At 34.6% G+C, this 14,899-nt stretch overlaps 1 protein-coding gene across 4 annotated transcripts in view; it reads right to left on the reverse strand.

Moving 5' to 3' along the window:
* Positions 1-1,061: 1,061 nt before the first annotated feature.
* The window catches only part of LOC148954591 (uncharacterized), a 64,639-nt gene continuing 50,801 nt past the window's right edge, over positions 1,062-14,899 (reverse strand). For all 4 annotated transcript variants that reach the window (XM_089086624.1, XM_089086623.1, XM_089086621.1 and 1 more), the window contains 4 exons: positions 14,149-14,283; positions 12,855-13,053; positions 5,241-5,448; positions 1,062-2,559 (listed from right to left, as the gene is read on the reverse strand). In XM_089086624.1, coding sequence (XP_088942750.1) covers positions 2,400-2,559; positions 5,241-5,448; positions 12,855-13,053; positions 14,149-14,283 — 702 coding nt within the window. In that variant the 3' untranslated portion in view covers positions 1,062-2,399. The remainder of the gene's footprint in view (positions 2,560-5,240; positions 5,449-12,854; positions 13,054-14,148; positions 14,284-14,899) is intronic.

The raw sequence follows: 14,899 nt of genomic DNA on the forward strand, positions 1-14,899 counted from the left end.
TCACATTCCAATGTTTTAGTATTTTACAACTCGACATTAATTTGCATACACAATCACTACACTAAGATGATATACAGTTCAGATTAAAACATCAAGCTTGTTAGGTACAGTCATGATCACAGGAAACTATAATCTCAAAAACTTCTTAAACTGCAATGCGCTGCCGAGGATTCAGAAAATGTACGAAAAAATACCCAAGTAGCTCCAAATGTTTCCTGTTGTATGATTCAAACGGCTACTGAAAAGCTCACAGATCTTGGATTCCACTCACGATGACGGAGATTTCTTGACCATACAATCCGGATAAAAACCACAGGCCTTTTCTTATCATGAACCGATTTCAAAGACTTCTTGTTATTAACTCAATACGAAAGGGACACAGAAGACTTGCAAAACAGTTGAGTAGCCCAAGGATTTTGACTTCCACGATTGCTAAAAACTACGAGGATCTACAGCTTTCACTAATGATCGGACTTTTTCTCGGAATGAGTTACGTTTTGGATACTGAAGTCGACTTCGTCTTATACACCCTGGATATTGCAGACTAGGCGAGAATGACTTGAAGAGTGATCATTGAGAAGTAATGAGAAAACATAAGAATAAAGAAGGTAAACAGACAATAGACAGGGTGATTGAAGGGATAATTCAGGCTAATTGTGAAATGGCATAAATCTTGCCATTTGTTACCCAGAAGAAACTAAGATTTGAATTAATCGATGTTTCTTTCAATTAAATCTTAATACAGCCAGAAAACCAGATACATGAAAAAAGAACGTCAAAGATATTCTCGGGAAAAAGCTGAGACTTACAAATAACTCGTCTTCAACAGCCAGCTTACAAGGGATACATGAAATAGCTCTACACTCAAATTTGATTACTTGATAACAAAACGTGAAGTGTAAAATCCAAAACCATGCTACTTGAGGCTGCATAACAGTACGCTGGAAGACTTCAAATCGACGAGAGGACACAAAGGGGCGGGATTAGTCCGCAGAAAGTTTCTTCTTTATTTTCAACTTGATCCAGGATGCATTTAATGCAGGTGTGGATACAACTTAAATAATATACATCCAAACCTATACTTTTGTAATCATCTGTCCGAAGCGTCTGGAACCTTACAACGATTTCGCTCATTCAGCATTTCTTGATATGAGATTATTTCTATGAGATACATTTTGATGTGAAAAATATTTCTACACCATTTCTTTCTTCTTTTTTTCTTAATTGATCTGGGATGTATCTAAGTATCCAACATTAAAAGCATAGAAAACACAAAGATCCAAACGCATATTTTGTTAATTATAATTCGATGTGTCTGGTAGCTTATAAACAATTTCATTCGTTTAACATTTCTTGATATAATTTGCTAAAGTTTTCATACGAAGATGACTCATAAAGACGCTGACAAAAACTAAGCTAGACAATTGAGAACTGGGATAATTTTCAGTAGTTACGGTTCTAATTGATTATTCTAACATTGCCAATCTTCTAGTTAAAATGATGCAACGAGATCCAGTCAGTGAACGTCAAATTGATACCGCAATGGAATTTGATAAGGTCGACTTCGGTAGGCTTTATTAAGGTAGTGATTGAAACTACACCTCAATAAGTATTTATTACTGCCATCGTTCTTCAAGTAGGGCGAATTAGTGCTAAAGCTTCCTTGAAACGTTACATTGAATTCTCTTTCAATTCTTCTGAAATATCTTCTAGAATTAGAGCTCCTATTCACCAAATTACTGTCGAGGTTTTCAGCGACTGACTTATATATGCTTCAGAAATAAAAAGGATCGTATAAAGCCTGCTTTACCATGAGTACACAATCAAATGAATCCAGTACATCATCGAATATATAGATACATCCTTAATTCCATATATACGTATTGTATTAACCATTTCGGGGTAGAGAATATATTGGAAAAAATTGTACCAGGTTCGTTAGCGTATACAATTTTCAATCAGACATTTTTGATTATACGACGTTCACCATTCGATCAAATGCGAAAACAAACTCAATTCTCTTATTTTTTTCTAATAAAGATTATTCTATAATTGACCATTTCAACGTTGGGATTGGACTTCTTCAAGCCATCCTCGTAATTGACCAAGCCATCTTCGACTTAGATAACATTAGTATGTCTAGTATGTTTTGACTTTCTTGAATTTCTACTCAATCCTAATGAGTTGGAGATGTCGTACCGCTTTTCCAAGTATCATTTCTTGAGCATTGTTTCCGGATGTATAAGCAACAGAAAACAAAAATGATGTTCAAAGCTAAAAGAATTCACAGGAAGTTCCAAACATTCTTCTGAAGGATCATCAGCGCGCACTAGGACTAAGTCCCGCCCCATTTTGTAACTTTTAAGTCCATAATCACGTCAAATTCAAGCAATATATGACTAAATATTCTGCAGTACGGAGACAGAGGTTCTACAATCAATTAGCTCTTTGGTTTCGTCCGTGTAGGTAAGGCCCATATCTTTTGTGAATAAATCCCATTCATCACGGGTCATACACAAACTTTCCCTAATGAATTTAACATCTACATTTGGACGATAACTAGAAATAGAACAAACATTAGTGATATCTAAACACAAATGTTACCCTAATCTTTAAAATATCTATTCAAGACCAGTTCGGAATTTAGGAGTATCTCTCGATATAAATAAACACTAAAATAAATAAATGACCTCCAAATTAATGAGTTGTGCTTAATTCGTCTTAAAATAATTTTTATTTTTGTGGATAAAATTTTTACTTTCGAATAAATGTTTATTCATATATAGTCAAAATATACAGAAACATGTTCGATATTTCTTCATTTTATTTCGATTTTCTTCAAAATTTTTTATTTCTATTTGTATGGATGAAGTTTTTACTTTTGGATAAATATTTATTCATATATAGTCAAAATATATAGAAAAATATTCGATATTCTGTATCCATTGATTCAAAATATTAACAGTAAATAAATAGAAGTGAAATTGGCGTCAGCAATATTGATAATATCTTTAGTGAGAAAGAACCATTCAATTTTATTTCTGGTGGATGTGTGCATTAAAAAGCTAGTCAAAGGTAGAAAATGCAAAGGTAGAAGTACCAAACTTATTAAAAATCTAGTATATCTTATAACCCTCAAGTGTCTAGTGGGCAAAACCTTTTGTATAGATCTGTAGATTGATGTCAAATCAGAATAAAAAAGTTTTATATTAAGTGTCACATGGCTAGGAAAAAGATGGCGTTTAAAAGATGGCGTTATTGGCGTTTCTGGTCGATAAAGTTGGACTACATCAGTAGCCTACTATTGAAAAGTTTACTGAAAATAAGTGAACAATTATGGATTTGCTACGTTTTCATAAGCTATACTATTGGGTACATACATTTCTGTGGTGAGAGACACACGTGCTTTAGTTCAGAACTTTCGTCTTATTCTGAGGCCAACTATTGCGCTTTCCAAGTTTCAACAGACAGGGTGCCAAGGAATGTCTATTACTCCAACACCGCCTATTTAGTATTACCCATTTGAAAATTAGCCTGCAAAACTATATGTATCTAATAGTAGAGCCCATATAAATTGTTTTTGCTGCTCTAGTGTCTAAACTATGAATAGTTTAGACACTAGTTTAAACTATGAATAGTTTAGACACTAGAGATACTTTATTTCCTCATTTTGGCCACAGTTGTGGAATTCTCTCCCGTAGGGTATAAAAGTAACATATAATGTTTGCCAGTTCAAGAGCAGGTTGAAACGTTACCTCCAGGGGAGTTGTGAACGATTTAGATTAAAATTTATCCGTTTTATTTGTTTTTCCTTTTTTTCGTTATTTGGTCTTCCGTTTTGTCATTTTTAATTTATAGGCGAGGTATGGATATATACGAGTAGTAGTAGGTTATAAGGCTGGAAATAACCATCATATACAACCCGATGAATTTTCCTGATCATTACTGAAAGGTTATGTAAGCGTTGGTTTTACTAATAATTATACTTGTCTCTTTTGTCTCTCTCTCAAAACTTTCATCAGCCAAGCATTGAACTTCCCTAGGTGAACGAAACTTGATCAATCAAGTTTTCAACAATTCTTATTTCTATCCTGATGGATATCATAGCGTTGTGTTTACACATTAAATTATTCGAAACACGGATCAGTATATATTCATTTTTATCAATGTATATCTTCCGGCATATTTCTTGCTAAACTAGGGATAAAAAATGGTAAACAAAAAATTAAGCTTGAGTATCGCTTTCGTAGTGTTATTGCAAAACCGTTTTGTTGAAGATATACAAATATTCAAAACCAGTAATACTATGCCCCCGTTAATTAACTTGTTAATTAACACCCGTTAATTAACTAATCTTGACTTCGGTCCGCCGTGACGAAAAAAGAACATTGATGTTACGTAAGTAACTAAAAGAACATTATTTTGGTATTTTTTATATTTAATAATATTATCAATGTTGTTTTCAGCATAAGAATTGAGAGATACAAAGGATGAGTACTACTCCCCCTCCTCCTTAGACTTTATTTTGAAATACGCAGGCATTTCTTTTATTTGCGAGACTACACATAGAGATATGAGACCTCTCGGGGCATTTCAAGAACAGCCCCGACGTCTGATTGACATTGACATCTCAGAAAGGCAATTTCCTCAGAGAAACGCGAGGAAGAAAAGAAAAATGACAGATGAGATTTCTGACAATAAATATTTTTTTTTGAATTTTACATCATTTTCATTTCAAAACATTAAAAAAGCGGCTAATCTCGACGCGTACTTTTTTTCACTATTTTTTATTTTATTTTAGCCACTATTGAACTAGTATCTGCTACATTTTAACATAAGTTTATTTATATTATATAAAAACCCAAAACTATTTGCTATCAAAATCTTATTATAGTTTTCAGAGCAATTCATTTTTAGGCTAAAAATCCTTAATTATAGATTTTAAGCCACAATAAATAAAAAAAGAAGGAGGAAACAGAATTTTTTCAAAAAGATAAGACCAAAAGCTTTAACTTGTTTCCGTTTTTTTCATATTTTTGATGTGCATGCAACAACCAGGTTATTTACTAATAGTTTTGGTAAATCTAAGGGAAATATTTTTATACTAGGGAATGAATTCCAATGACTCCCCAACAATTCTACTGTGCGGAAGATAAAAAAAAAACTTGGCGAAAACTTTGCTAAATCCCTACGTAATTTGGTCTAAAAATAAAAAGAAAAGAAAAACTAAGAAATCATACGCCTTGATTATCATTTTGAGAGCTCTCTTCCTTTCTCTGGGAATGAACTTCTCTATTAGATATCCCGAAAATCTGGGTGCAACTTGATAGAGGCGGAAAATTTGAACGAAATTACCAATCTGCCATGCACTTCTAAGTTTTATGGCGAAGTCAACCAAAGGATCTTCCCGTTCTTCTTTTTGTATCGTCGATAGTTCCGTTACCATGTCTGAAAAAAAAGAAAGTTGCTTTATAGATCTCAACTAGACCCCGGCGCCACGCCGCCAACGAGAGGCACGGTTGACCGCCGCCGAAGTGTCGCGACGCTGACGGCAAAGGCGGCGGCGTTCGGCTGACTGAATTATTTTTGCGGCAATTCTTTATGGTGTCAATCACAAAGTCTGAGCTTTTCTTTTCTCGTGTGGTTAAGTATTTCAATTTTCCTGATCAGAAATCAAGCAGGGCCTGCACTATCCCCGAATTTTCGGGGATTTCCCCAAAAATCTATGTGTCACCGCAAAAAAAATTTGGTTCCCCGAATCTCCGAAAATCACCTAGTCACGGCGCCACCCCTAGTGATTTATCCCTAGTGACTATCCTTGCCAAATATTATTTAGCATACCATAATTCTTCACTACTCGCTTGTTCATTAATTTTCGTCCCTTGTGTTACTTTGCATAAAAACCAAACAGATACAATACAATTGCAATATACACGGTTCTTCATATGTTGACGAAAGTATCGATTTTATGAAATGAGATTAAACCATTTCGAATGCAGTTTCCCAACATCATTCGTAGTCAAAAATTTTATTTTAAAATTGAACGGAACGCATACACTATACAGGTTCAGTTGGACTTTGAAATTGATATTCAACAAATTGTTGCGACAGCCCAATCGTAAGTTTGCAGAATTTTGTTTTCTTTTGCTATTTTCAGATACATTTTCTTAATGTTTAATACACAAGTATTGAATGCCTGATAGATTAAGGAAAATGCAATCTTCTTTCTGAAAAAAATTTACCGCACCCCCTAAAAAACCTTCTATTGAGACAAAATTTAGCTATAGACTATGTACAAGGTTGGGGAATTGAAGATTGAAACAGAAGTTACCCCAAAACATGATCATACAAAAATTGTAAACTATTGCCAACAGCGGCGGGGATAGGGGGCTATCATTTTAAATTATAATACCTCAATTTTTTTTTTAATTGAAAGCAGGGATCCCAAAAAAGATAATTATTTTTTTTTGTTTAAAGCGGAGACGGAAGAAAATAATATCAAATTCCCTGGGAAACCATAGGAATACTTTTATAGACCCAGGGCCCCCCCATTGGGACTTGTTCATTGTCGTGGGTACTTTTAGATTTCTCATAGGCTATTGGCACAATTTGACTTTTGTATGTGCTCCCTTTTAATTAGATTCCTTGGATCTTATTGAATGTCACGGCGAATCTATGACTCAGTTTTCCAGTAATTTGAGGTATATCTCGACACTTTTGTTGTTCGACCTTTATAATTTTTAATTTAAAGCAGAGACGGTATCCTATCAAAGTGGTATCCAGATAGGGGGGGGGGGGGTTAAGGGATTGCCATATTTAAACGATAATACACCGAATTTTTTTAATTGTAGGCAGGGATGCCAATTTTTTTTTTTTAATTTAAAGCAGAGACGGTATCCTATGAAGCCAGTATCCAAAGGGGGAACGGGCAGGGGCTTTCATTTTTAAATACAAATACCTCGATTTTTTATTGAAAGCAGGGATGCCAAAAAAGTTATTTATTTTCTTAATTTAACGCATAGAGGGTATCCTATCGAGGCGGTATCCAGAGCGGGGTGTAGTGGGTTATCTTATTTAAATGATAATACCTTGGTTTTTTAACTGAAAGCAGGGATGCCAAAGAGTTATTTTTTTTTTAATTTAAAGAGGAGACGGAAGAAATGATATCAAATTCCCCGAATTTTCCCGAAAATTCCCGAAATTTTCCAGAACACTAAGCTGTTTAACGTTATTTCGCGTGTTTGTTTGAACCATATAGTAACCTAGTTAATTATTAAGTAAATAATTTTTTTTAATGTAAAGCTGAGACGGTATCCAATCAAGGTTGTATCCAGGCGAGGTGGGGGGAGGAGGAGGTATTATATTTAAATGATAATATCTCGATTTTTTTTTTATTGAAAGCAGGGATACGAAAAAGTCAATTATTTTTTTAATTTAAAGCAGAGACGGTATCCTATCGAGGTGGTATCCAGGGGCGGGGGCGGGGGGTTAGGGAAGTTATCATATTTAAATGATAAGATCTCGATTTTTTTTATTGAAAGCAGGGATGCCAAAAAATAATTATTTTTTTAATTTAAAGCAGAGACGGTATCCTATCAAGGTGGTATCCAGAGGGGGCGGGGGTAGGGAGTTATCATATTTAAATGATAATACCTCGAATTTTTTTATTATAAGCAGGGATGGCAAAAAGTAATTTTTTTAATTTAAAGCAGAGACGGTATCCTATCAAGGTGGTATCCAGAGAGGGGGGGGGTATCACATTTAAATGATAATACCTCAATTTTGTTCTTATTGATAGCAGGGACACCAAAAATTTAATTTTTTTTTTAATTTTGTAGAGACGGTATCCTATCAAGGTGGTATCTAGAGGGGGAGGGGGTTAGGGAGGTATTATATTTAAATGATAATGATAAATATATTTAAATGATATTCAACATTGATCGCGCCGACATTTCACCGGCGGCGGCGCGGAAAAATCATCGGCGGCGCGCCACCGCTGCTATTTTTGGCCCCGCCGCAACCGGCCTTCCCTTATCGGTGCGGCGCCGGGGTCTGATCTTAATTAATAACAAAAATATTGTAGCTCCCGGACGTGATAATAATCGAATTCTGTTTAAAAATACAAGAAAGGAAAGTTTCTGTTTTGTTAGATAGGCAAACAGAATCCTTAATTGTAAGTCTGTACCAACTTTCAAATACCCTTGGAATCTTTTCGGGTTAGAACATCCTTATAGGTATTCTAACTTTGAAGCCTTTTTTCTCTAGCATAAATTGAATATATGAAATCGGCTCTAAAGCCTTTTCAGACATTATGAAAACCAGATTCAACGAATGTGGTTTGACGAATAGATTCATCTCAAGAGTTCAGGTTAGAAAGAAAAATATTTGAATAAATAAAGTAGAACAAAAACTGTTTTAATTTTTAAAGAAAATAAAAAAAAAACGACGTAACAGCAATAAGTCCGCAAGTTTTTAATTTTTTTTTTTTTGAGAAAAAAGGCTAATAGATTCATTCAAAATGTTTTACTTCTCAAAGAGTTTTCATTTTTCAAGTATACTGTTTTCTTGTTCATTTGTCAGACAATGAAAAGGACCAGAATTCAAAAATCCAGATATGAGGGAAATTCTTTACATTCTAATGGAGAAAAAAAAAATTAATTATAAAAATCCTTCACAAAGTTTTAAACACTTCAATGTCAACGCAACGTAAGCTTTCAAGTGTAATATAGGATAGAATGTGATCCGTAACCAGTAATCCAAAAACTTGCTTCATGCGTTGAAATATGATAATCAGCGCCTTTTCTCCGCTCAATTTTGAAAGGATCAGAATCGAATGACTTTTTTCTAATTTTTAAAACGATTCTACTGTGTAATTTGGCGTTTCATTACCTCTTTTGTTTACTACCATAGATTTTCATATTTCTTTCATCTTTATTTGATTCATGATACTAACAACCCCAACGTACTTAAGAAGAACCACCCCTGCCCTCTCAAAAAGGCTGATTATTTTCTTTTTTGTCTCTATGTATAAATTATAATCATACCTAAAACTTTTGATTTTTCAAATTTTTTTTTTCTTTTGACTCTATTTAAAAAAAAATCATTGATAATTCACCCCAGGAGCTGACAAAAAGCTTAGAAAATTGTTCTTTTAGAGGCAAAATATCCGTATTCTGATTTTCTTTGACATTACTTCATCTAAGATCGTATGACCCCCCCCTTCTCCCCTAAAAACCCTCACCTCGTTTTTTCATGTAATTTGAAATTCTCACTATTCTTTCGACACATTTTTCATTTAATTAACGCTACTAAATACCATATTAACTTGAAAGAAATTGAAGAAAGGGGAGGGATTTTAACCTCGTATACGTAAACACTAATAACTAACCTTTGGTATTGATGATATTGCTTATAAATTAAAGTTCATAGAGCCAATTTATACTACGCACCAACACAAGTTATGAAATCAATAACTATAGAAATGATCAAAACCTTATTCTAGAGACAGGAGGGAATTTACACTTCTTTGTGTTTCACAAAATCATCCTAAGGAATATCTTCCCTACAACATCTTCTACGCAGAGGTCTGTTTTCAAACAAACACTCAACTCTAAATGACAAATACGGTTCTATGCGTTTCCCTTCCGGCAATTACACCCCGCGGAAAATACCCCCCCCCCCTGTGGAAAATAAGGCTGTCCAAATTAGAAATTTTATTTGAGTTTTATTTTTTTAATTTCCGTAGGGGGAACGAATTTTGGTACTTGTGTATTATGCGCCACTCAATCAAGTTTACGCTGTGGAAAACTCGAGAAATAACTGGTTTCTTCGTTGTTTTTTTTTTCAACTTAGCGCGAGACAAGACAAAGACAAGTGACAGAATATATGGGCTATATATGTGCACCTAAGGAGGGGGGGGGGCAAAGTATTTGGACAGTTTGAAGTCACGAAACAATTCTTTCTAGGTATATGGCCACTAAAAATTTACAGAAGAATAGCGAGGTATTTGGAAATTTTGTTAACAAAAACAAAATACAAAATATAAATAAAAAATTATATATAAAATCTAAAAAAATCCAGTATAAAGTAAATGCAATGTTTCACTTAATTCAATTCAATTTATTTATAACCTGTCAAAACAAAAAAGGGCGCAGATCCCCTAAATGACAGAGTACATAAGGGGAAAAAGAGAAAAGAGAAGAAAACTTATACATTGAACAAAAATAAGTAGTTTTTACAATCATAATAATCATAGACATAATCATAAATCATATATATTAATTAATCACAAGATAATTGAGACATAGAAAAAAATCATAGCCCAATCATAAAAATAAAGAAGACCAATCATGATTTAGTTTACTGGCGGAAGCTTTAAAATCTTTCACTCTTTTATCAATAATTGTGGAAGGAAAAATGAGTTTAAATTTGTGAGACAATAAAAAAGAGTTACTAGTCCAAGGGGGCATATGTAAACAGAATTTAGTAAATTTAAAATAAATCTGGTGAACAAGTTTTTTTTTAAGCAGGAAAAAGTTGCCAAATAGGAGACAGCAAGAAGATGAGGCACAGTTAAGACGATTATAAATTTTAGAAAGATGGAAACGACTAAGGTGTGAAACGTTAGAGACAAGTGACGCATAAGCTATCTTGTCTTTTTTTTCAAGATCTTGGATGGCAAGCTTAATAGTTTCTTTAATTGAATTTCCAATGGGCATTCCCAGGTAAATAAGGCCTTTAGAGAGAGGGGTACAAGTTTCAGTAAGTTGGAGGGATTTATCAGAGTACCCTTTGAGGTTGAAACCGACAGCTACAGTTTTACCCACATTACAACTTAAACCAATCTGCTGATATTCTAGTTTTAACTTCGAGAAAGTGCTTTCACAACCAGAGAAAGTGCGACTCAGATTCAGGATATTATCAGCATATGTAAGTAAAGAGACGTCTAAACCCCCGGAAATATAGGTAGACTCAACAGAACTTTGGGCTGGAATGACTGAATTATTAAAAAGCGCGGGGGAAGTGAGACCTCATTGTCTAACACCCTTTAGCACATTACAAAGCTCTGAACCGCCCTTCATTTTGGCAAGAAGATGTTTATACATGTATCGAACACATTTTATAACTGAGAAGTCAACCCCTCTCTTTAGAGCTTCTACCGAAATCTGGGCAAAAATACACGAATCAATTGCTCTGCCAATGTCCAGAACACATAGAACAAGAAAATCCCCGGAATCTTCCACATTTGCAAGAACCTTAAAAAGGGAAAAATTAGCATGCTCACGAATAAGTTCTTTCTGAAAACGGAACTGATGCGCAGGCACAGAACACTTTTGGGAAATATCTCTAAGAATAATAGACTCAAATATTTTAAAAGTAGTGCTAGAAACGGTTATAGGCAGATACGATCGACAATCATCGAGCTCTTTTTTTCCCTTTTTTCGGTATAGGCGTAACCTGGCCAATACAAAACTAGTGAGGCACAAACCAGAAGAAATAGACATTTGAAAAAGTAACGAAAGGTGCTGCAACAAAAGACTACTACAATGTTCCAAGTGTTTAGCAGTTATTAAATCAACACCGGCAGAAGATTTTTTCTTAATTTTTTTTTAGAGTAAACTCAATACCAGACGGCGTCACTATAAAAGCAGAATGCATAGAATTAGCAAGCAAACGGTCAAACTCTTTCATATTTTCTTTCTGCAACAAGGTCAGGCAACGAAAAATCACTTTTATAATAATCAATCCTGCTTTTTTCTGGAATACTACCGACAGAAGTCCGGTCACTTTCTTTAAAACTTTCCCACAAAAGTGAAGGATCACTAGCTATCTTATCAACATTATTTTGTGAACTTTCTTTTTGTCTTCAGACGCAATTCATTTATTATACCGGAGCGCGTTTTATCGGATTAGTCCCAGATTCGGAGCCACAATTTAGCTGAATTACAAGCTGCAACAAGACTTTGATTTTTAGACCAGTCGGTGACTTCCGTCTTTTTGCGAACACGTCTAGATGGGACTGCACACTTTTCTGCGCATCGAAGCGCGTGGTTGATTTCTGCAAGATAACTCGTAAGCTGTATTTCGATCTTGTACTCACTAATATAAGACCAGCATTCTTAACTAAGTAGGTGAAAATGAACTTTTAATTTTGTTGAGTAACATGTCCCACTCGGACACGATTAACTTACGATCAACGTGACTCCATTCTTGAACATAAAACCACTTTTCCTCTTGCAGGGTTTTGCTTTCGACATTGCACTCAATTGTCACACAAATAGGTAAGTGGTTAGAGTAGTATTTTTTCCAGGTGTTAAGTTTTTTTTTTCAATGACTGTTTTTCCAAGTATTAAATGTTATTTGTGTCTTTCATTTATATTATTTTACTGTGTTCATGGCCGTATATTTGGCTTTAAAATACACTTATCTATCTATCTATCTAATATGCAGAATAATAGTACCAAACACATTTTGCATGTAGACCCGCTATACTTTACCCCCCACCCTAATGTGCGAATCTATAGCCCAAATTTATTTCTAAAGTACCGAAGAAACTAACAAAAGAACCGGTGTGTTCTCGGATTTTACACAGCGTAAACTTGAGTGAATGGCACATAATACACAAGTACCAAAATTCCTTCCCCTACGGAAATTAATAAAATAAAACTCAAATAAAATTCCCAAATTTGGAAAGCCTTATTTTCCACAGAGTGGGGGGGGGTATTTTCCAGGGGGATATTTTCCGGGGGGGAGGGAGGGGGTTAACGCCGGCCACCGACAAATACGATCCCTAAGATTGACGATATCATGTTTAGAGGTATTAAAACAGGACAACCTTCTTTTCAAAACCTTACCTCGAGTATTTTTGGTGAAAATATAATAAATAAGTCGGTAAGCAATGAATTCATTCTTTTTTTCTCCACCAACTTCTTTATACAATATTTTGAGCTGAGATTGGCATCTGTTAAACTCTTCATGATCAAACTTCTCCAATGCTATAAGGGCGTGGGTCTCATATACGTCCACTGTAAACTTGTTTCTTATTCCCTGAACCTAAATAAGGAAAAGGCGTTGATCAAAACAACATTAATAGATATAAAAAAACCTATATGTCAACCTAAAAACCTACCTCTTCATAAAAAGAAGGATGTAAGTACATCGCAAAGTTGGAACTTGAAACAAACAAAAATTATTGATTCGGATTCCATGTAACACCTAGCTACAAAACCACCTCAGATTATACCTGTGCTTTACTGAAAACACAAAACCCTCACGAGAAAATGATGCTCTTCTAGGAGCGTAAGAATTGTCAAGTACCAGCGAAAAATAAAAAGCCAATTCACAAGGTTCTTAATGTTCTTTCACCGCCCACGATCTATTAATTTCAATTATGTAAAATACTTAAAGAAGCTCATATTTCAGTAAAGCGCTATTTCTCAGAATTCTATAAATAATTACAATAATAATAGTGTAATGTTACCTCCTGCACATGACGTACTAAGAATAGTATGGAAAAAAAGAAGAAAAAGAGGAAAATAAAAACGAAAAGGACACTGACAAAATAACGCACAAGTATTAAGAAAGTGAACTTTAAAGCATTCACTCAAAATGGGACAAATACTATGAGATTTAATAGCTTACGTCACTAGACACTTGATAAGAAACACACTAATGGAAAATCAACAACAATATGGCAACGGTCAGCAAACCCACGAACAGTTCATCCATTTTTTTGTTTGACAAATCTCCAAAACACCATAGAGTCGGGAGAAGTAGCTATTATGAGTCCAAATAGGAATACTGAGAAAATACTAGTAGGACTTCACGAAAACAAAGGTCCTCAGTAGGTTAATTCCTTGACATTATTTCTGTGAATGAAACATTTTAAAGACTAAGAATTTGTATATGGACTTATGTCTACTTAGCTTAGGACAACATTTTTAAAAAAAGGTTCAATGGAAATATAGGCATTACTATTAGATTAGAGAAAATAAATACTAGGTTTTGATATTGTGGGTATATTTTTTTTTCTTAGAGAAAAATTAGTGTTAACCCTGATCCAATCTATGACCTTTTCTGCCTTTTCAAAATTAAAAGTTCAATTGTTATAGAATTGAACGCTGCTTAGCCAAAGTAAACATTTCTTACCGTCATATCTTGTCTAATAGATTTGAGCTGATCACATGTCCATAGATAGTCCTGCTTTTTCACCCATTTCTGCTTCGCATTTGTCAAAGCCAATTTTAGTACAGACTCAGGCCTTATTGTAGATGGGTCAGGTGCCTAAGAATAAAAAATCCAATCTTAGTTAATAAAACAACGGAATAAGGACTTTTATTGACATTGAGACTGTAATTTTTTGTTACCTAGTTAAATCCCAGCAATCGTTTTGTAAGCTTCTAGTCTGCATCAAGTTATGGAAGTTATCAACATTTTTGAACTATTGATCCAATTGCAGTTGCCTTCCTGAACAGGACCCTCCTATGATGATATTCTGCATAATCATTCCTGGAACAGTTTGAAGCCAATGGGATATGTGCCCACCCTGGCAAGCTCTGACCAGCGGGTATCCAAGAAGACTTCCTCCTTCTCAAATAGTACTTATGATTCTCCGGCATTGGTGTCCCAGTTAAGCTTCAAGACCAAATAATTTACTAGCAAATTCTATAATTTCGAATATTGGACAATCCAATTTGATTGGGGAAGGGGGGTGATGTCCCAGGAGATTCACCAACGAGTCCTCTCCCAGAATAATCTTCCACCTAAGAGTCGGACCTGTGTGCAGCAACAGTTACGTACTAATTTTCTAGAACTAGAAATGTTAATTTAAAACTGATTTGCATGGGTGTGTTGAAGTCCATGTCTTTTTTATATTTACTTTTTTGTAATAATCAGCCCC

The sequence above is a fragment of the Artemia sp. Qi Xiang Cuo genome, chromosome 3 (genome assembly GCF_049724085.1).
Source record: "Artemia sp. Qi Xiang Cuo chromosome 3, ASM4972408v1, whole genome shotgun sequence".
NCBI lineage: Eukaryota > Metazoa > Arthropoda > Branchiopoda > Anostraca > Artemiidae > Artemia > Artemia sp. Qi Xiang Cuo.